Source organism: Strix aluco, chromosome 33 (assembly GCF_031877795.1).
Source record: "Strix aluco isolate bStrAlu1 chromosome 33, bStrAlu1.hap1, whole genome shotgun sequence".
Lineage (NCBI taxonomy): Eukaryota > Metazoa > Chordata > Aves > Strigiformes > Strigidae > Strix > Strix aluco.
The window spans coordinates 3,202,839-3,208,294 of record NC_133963.1 but is presented as its reverse complement, the minus strand read 5'-3'; the positions used below and the strand labels follow the sequence as shown (position 1 = coordinate 3,208,294).

The 5,456-nt window shown below is 64.0% G+C and overlaps 3 protein-coding genes across 3 annotated transcripts in view; all 3 read left to right on the top strand.

The window, feature by feature from the left end:
* The window catches only part of DMWD (DM1 locus, WD repeat containing), a 40,374-nt gene that overhangs the window by 8,919 nt on the left and 25,999 nt on the right, over positions 1-5,456 (top strand). The window lies entirely within an intron of this gene.
* TBCB (tubulin folding cofactor B) lies at positions 7-2,335 on the top strand. The gene is made up of 6 exons (XM_074810185.1): positions 7-36; positions 277-373; positions 1,102-1,293; positions 1,396-1,468; positions 1,565-2,094; positions 2,227-2,335. The coding sequence occupies exons 2-5, from the start codon at positions 343-345 to the stop codon at positions 1,680-1,682; spliced, it is 414 nt and encodes a 137-aa protein (XP_074666286.1). The 5' UTR covers positions 7-36; positions 277-342; the 3' UTR covers positions 1,683-2,094; positions 2,227-2,335.
* TMEM160 (transmembrane protein 160) lies at positions 2,633-4,789 on the top strand. Its single transcript, XM_074810183.1, has 3 exons — positions 2,633-2,819; positions 2,903-2,995; positions 3,507-4,789. Exons 1-3 carry the CDS (start codon positions 2,666-2,668, stop codon positions 3,722-3,724), a joined length of 465 nt encoding a protein of 154 aa, XP_074666284.1. The 5' UTR covers positions 2,633-2,665; the 3' UTR covers positions 3,725-4,789.

Genomic DNA, 5,456 nt, shown 5'->3' with positions numbered 1-5,456 from the left:
GGCTCCTACCCCGTGGCCGACGGTTGCCGCGTGCACGTGGGTCCTCTTACCCTCCTTTTTTCCCTGCTTCTCACCCCAAAATCAGACCCTGAAACCACCCCCTTTCCCTACGTCTCACCCCTGGTGCCAGCGCACCCCCTTTCTCCCCCCATATCCCGCCTGGCGCTAGCGCACCCCTTTTCTCCCCTTTCTCACCCCAAAATGGGTCCCCCCCGCGGGGGAAGGGGCCCCCCCTGGTAACCCCCGGGGCCCCCCCGCAGTAACGGGGTGCTGCAGGTGATCGACCGCAGCGGGGCGCGGATCGGCGAGTACGAGGACGTGTCGCAGGTGGAGAAGTACGAGATGGCCGAGAGCGACTACGAGAAGCGGCCAGGTGACACCGGCGTCCCTGCAGGCCACCTCCCCCCCCTCCCCGTCCCTTCCCTGTCACCTCCCCGGCCCCCAGGGGACATCCCTGCCCCGTGTCCCCCGTGCTGGCACTTACTTCACCTGTGCTGTGTCACTGATGTCACCGTCCCATCCCTGTGGTGACACTGTCCCCCAGTTGAGGTGACTGCCTGTCCCCACTGTGTCAGTGTCCTCCAGTTGACGTAGCTGTCCCCCATGGTGACGCTGTCCCTGTACCCGGTCTGTCACTGTCCCCAAGTTGAGGTGACAGTGTCCCTGCCCCTACTCTGTCCCCATCCCCAGTTGAGGTGACTGTCCCTGTCCCCACTGTCCCCATCCCCAGTGGAGGTGACTGTCCCGTGTCCCCCATGGTGACACTGTCCCTGTCCCCACTGTGTCCCTGTCCCCAAGTTGAGGTGACCTCATCTCTGTCCCCACTGTGTGACTGTCACCAGTCCCCCATGGTGACGCTGTCCCTGTCCCCGCTGTCCCTGTCCCCACTGTCCCCATCCCCAGTTGATGTGACTGTCCCTGTCCCCTATGCTGACACTCTCCCTGTCCCCATTGTCCCCATCCCCAGTGGTGTCACTGCCCTTGTCCCCCCCAGTCGCTGTCCCCCGTCCCCGCTGCCTCACCAACCTCCTCCGCGCCCCTTGGAGGGGGGGGGTGGGGGGTGCTGCCAGCCCAGGTGCCAGTGTCCCCGTGTCCCCCCAGAGTCCCTCCGTTCCTTCCTGCGCCAGCGCCGCTGGGGACGTTACGATGCCGAGGGGATGCAGCGCCGGGCGGCTGAGGAGCAGCAGCGTCGGGCCCAGGAGGCGACGCTGGCGGCCGCCCTCCCCCTGGGCGCCCGCTGCCAGGTCCGCGTGCCGGGACAGCCCTGCAAGCGGGCCACCATCATGTACGTGGGTACGTGTCCCCGACGTGTCCCCAGCGTGTCCCCAAATCCCTCTGCGTTGTCCCCAACCCCCCCCCCCCGCCCCCAGCACTGACACCCACGACTCCCCACAGGCCAAACCGACTTCAAGCCAGGCTACTGGGTGGGCGTCCGCTATGACGAGCCGCTGGGCAAGCACGACGGCAGGTGAGGTCCCCAAAGCATCCCCAGGGTGTCCCCTCTCTCGGGGGGGGGTGTCTTTGGGCCCCCCCCAAGCTCTGTTTCTTCTCCGCCTCCCCGCAGTGTTGGCGGGCGCCGCTATTTCGAGTGCCAGCCCAAGTACGGCGCCTTTGTCAAGCCCCAAAGCGTCACCCCCGGGGACTTCCCCGAGGAAGACGATGGCCTCGAGGACGAGCTGTGAGGGGACACCGGGTCGGGGGGGGGGACACACGGGGTGGGGGGGGGGACACCGGGGCGAGGGGGGGACAAGCAGACAGGGGAAAGGGGGTGGGACGCGGGGGAGAGCACAGCCTCAAATCGCTGTGTTTTCCCTCGTTTTGGGGCACCCCCCCCTCCCGCCCCGGCTCTCTCCCCCCCCCGCAGCGCGTCCCAGCGCTGTTTTCACCCCAAAATGCCCCCCCGGGACCCCCCGATTCCCCCCCACCCCCCCACCCCCCCCGCGTCCCTGCTGGGCGCTGCTTCCCGGGCGGGGGCGGGGCTCCGCGTTGGCCACGCCCCCTCCGCTGGAGGTGGGCGGGGCGCGCTCTGTGTTCCAGCCAATGGGCGGGCGCGCTTCGGAGGAGGAGGCGGGGCCGGAAGGAGCGGCCGGGCGGGTGAGTAGTGGGGCCGGAGTGGCCCGGCAATAACAACCCCTCCCCCCTTCCCTTTCCGTACGACCCTACAATAATCGCCCCCCCCCCGGTACCGGCCCCCGGTAACGAAGTGCCGTTTCCTTCCTCTTCCAGAGCCGCCGCCAGCGCCGTCCCCCCGCGCCGTGCCGTGTGTCCCTCCCCACACACACACACTCCCGGGGGCACCGGCGGGTTGGCCCCGCCTTATAAAGTGGTGTTTTAAGGTGAAAAACGGTGTTTTGGCCATTTTTGAGTGTGGGGGGGGTGTGTTTTGGGGGGAATAAAGGGGTTTCCGGGGTGGAGCCGCCCGGCTCTTCCCGGCAGGCCGTGCGCGCAGCCAATAGCGATGCTGCTTCCGTTCCGGAGGGGGCGGGACGTGGCGCGTCGGCCTATAGCGGTGCGTTACGTCTCGCGCGGGGCGGGGCTGCGGTGATGGACGCGCCGCTCCGCCAATAGTCGCGGGCGGGCGCGGTGAGCGGCAGCAGTGTCGACCAATGGGCGGTCGTCGGCGACAGCGGGAAGGAGGGTGGCGGCGGGACGCGGCGCGGCCGCCATGGGCTGGTGGGGCGGCGCGGGGCGGGCGGCGGCGGCGGCGTTGCGGAGGCTGCGGGGGCCTCGGTACAGCCTGGGCCGGGCCGCGCCGCCGCCCGCCGCCTCCGACCTGGAACGGGCGGACGCTTGGCTGCTGCGGAAAGCGCTGGAGGGCGGTGAGGGGCGGGGCGGGGCCGGGCGGGTTCGGGGGGGGTCGGTCCCCGGTGACCCCCCCGGTGTGTCCGTGTGTCCTCTCCAGGTCTCCTGTCTTGGTACCGCAACGGGCTCCTGGCCACCGGCGTCGGCGTCATCTCCTACGTCCAGAGCGACACCGGCCGCCATGCTGCCTACTGTGGGTATAGGGGGGGGACAGCCACCCCCCCGGGGACACCCACTCCGCCGGGGGACACCCAAAACCCCCCCCAACCCACCCCGGGGACACCCCCCCCGGGACACCCCAAACCTCCCGGGGACCTGCCCAGGGCACCTTCTCTGGGGACACCCCCACCCCCAGGACACCCCCCTCCCCCAGGCCCACCCCCTCCCCAATATCCCCATCACTCCCTGTAGGGCCCCTCACCCCCAACCCCCCCTCTCCCTGCACCCCAAAACCAAATAAAATCCCCCAAATCCCAGGCGCCCTTCCACTCCTACCCCCTCTCCAGGTGCCCATTTTGGGGCTATTTCCTCCATTTTAGGGTTTGCATCCTCCCAGACCTTCATTTTGCCCATTTTACCCATTTCTCACAGCAATAACAACAAAACCCCACCGGAGAGGGGGGGACCCTTCCCTTCAGCTCGTTTGGGGTTTATTTCTCCTTTTTTTTTTTTATTTTAAAAAAAGACATTTATTTCCATCGCAGGGTTTTTCATCCTGGGGGGCCTGTGTGTGTCCTACGGGGCGGGGTCGTACCTGGTGAACCTGGTGCTGCTGCGCCGCCCCATGATGCTGCCGGCGCCCACGGCCGCCGCCAACGCCGCTGCCGCCGCGCTGCTGGCGCTGCTCTGGCTCTGCGCCCTCTCGCTCTACGTCGGCCGCTTGGAGGTGGAGATCGTCACCGAGGAGCCCCCCGAAAAGTGACGGGGGCGGGGGGGACGCGCACGGACACAACGGGGACCCCCGTAGTTTGGGGGGGGGGGGGGGGGAAATACCCGCTGGGGGGTTGGGAACTGCCCGGGAGGGGGGTAAGAAACAGCGCAGGAGGGCCTAAACCCACCCGGGGATTAGACCCACCCAGGGGGAATTAAACCCACCCGGGGGGGGGGATTAGACCCACCCAGGGGGAATTAAACCCCCTCCTAGTGGGATTACCCCCACCCCAGTAGAGGATTATAACCCCCCCCCCGGGAGGATTATAAACCCCCCAGGAGGATTATACCCCCCCAGGGAGGATGAACATCCCCCCCTCTTCAGGGAGGATTAAAAACTCCTTGGGAAGATTAAACTGCCCCCTCCCCAAGATTTAAAACCTTTCTGGAAAGATTAAAATCACCCTGGAAGGATTAAACTGCCCCCCGCCCGGGAGGATTAATCAGCCCCCCCCAGGGGATTATTTCTTCTCCCAGGTGGATTAAAAGCCCCCCCCTGGGGATCAACCCCCTTAGGAGGATTAAAGCTGCCCCTGGGAAGGTTAAATTCCACCCCCCCACCCCCCCCCCGGAGAATTAAAATTCCCCACGAGGATTAAACCCCCCTCAGGGGCATTTAAACTCCGGGGGGGGGGTGTGTGTGTGTGTGTGTTGGATTAAAATCCAATTAACACCCCCCCCAGGGTCGGGATTGCTCACACACCCCCCCACCCCCCCCCAGCACTGTTTTTCTGCAAAACCCCCCAGTTTTGGCTGCTTTGTATTTATTCGCTTGCCCTTGGGGGGGTGGGGGGGTGTCAGCACCCTCCTGGGGCATTTCCTGCACCCGCTGTCTTTGCACCCTCCTTCCTGCTGCGAAAAACGGGGTTTTGGAGCAAAATTTACCTCCGGGTGGCTCTGCTCTGGGGGGGGGGTCGACTAGAAAATCAGTGTTTATTCAGGTGCCGTGGCGGAAACGGGTGTTTTTGGCCCCGTTTTTTGCAGCCCCCGCGGTCGGTGTGGGGAAACGGGGCGGAGGAGACGGACTGGGAAATAAAAAAGGTGGAAAAAGCTCCAACTTGTCCCCGATTCATTCACAGGGGCCCCAGGGAGAGGGAAACACCCCCCCGCCACCCAGTTCCGCAGTTTGCAGCTGATTTGCTCAAATTCCTGATTATTAACCTGAAAATTAGGTTTGCCCAGTTTGCAGAGGCCACTCTGCCACCGTTTCCCAGCTCCCAGTCCGCAAAGCCCAGTTTGTAACTGGTTCCCAGTTGGTAACTGGTTCCCAGTTTGTGCCCTGGCCCCCCCCCCCCATCCCCAGGGTCCCCCCCCCACAAACTCCGCAGCAACTCCAGAATTATTATTTTTTTTTTTCTCGTCTTCCTTCTTTTTCTCTTTAAATTCAGCAGTAAAAGGGCCCGGCTGGACCCCCCGAGCGTTAAACATTATTTTTTGTTTTTTTGTTTTTTTTTTTTTTCATGCACTAATCGCATCGGCCCTGGAAAATACCACAAATTGTTAAAAACGTCCTTAAAAGAAGCAGAAAAAGGCAACGTCTATCACCAAGAACTATGGGGCGGAGGTTTGTTAGGCCCTAAAAATACAAAGAAAACCGTTAGCGCCGGCGTCGCTCCCTCGGCGGCTCCTTCGCCAGCGGAAAACCCCCCAAAAGACCCCAAAAATGCAATTTTTTTTCTTGTGGAGGATTCGCTTAAAAATGGATTTTTTTGGCGGTTGGGTGG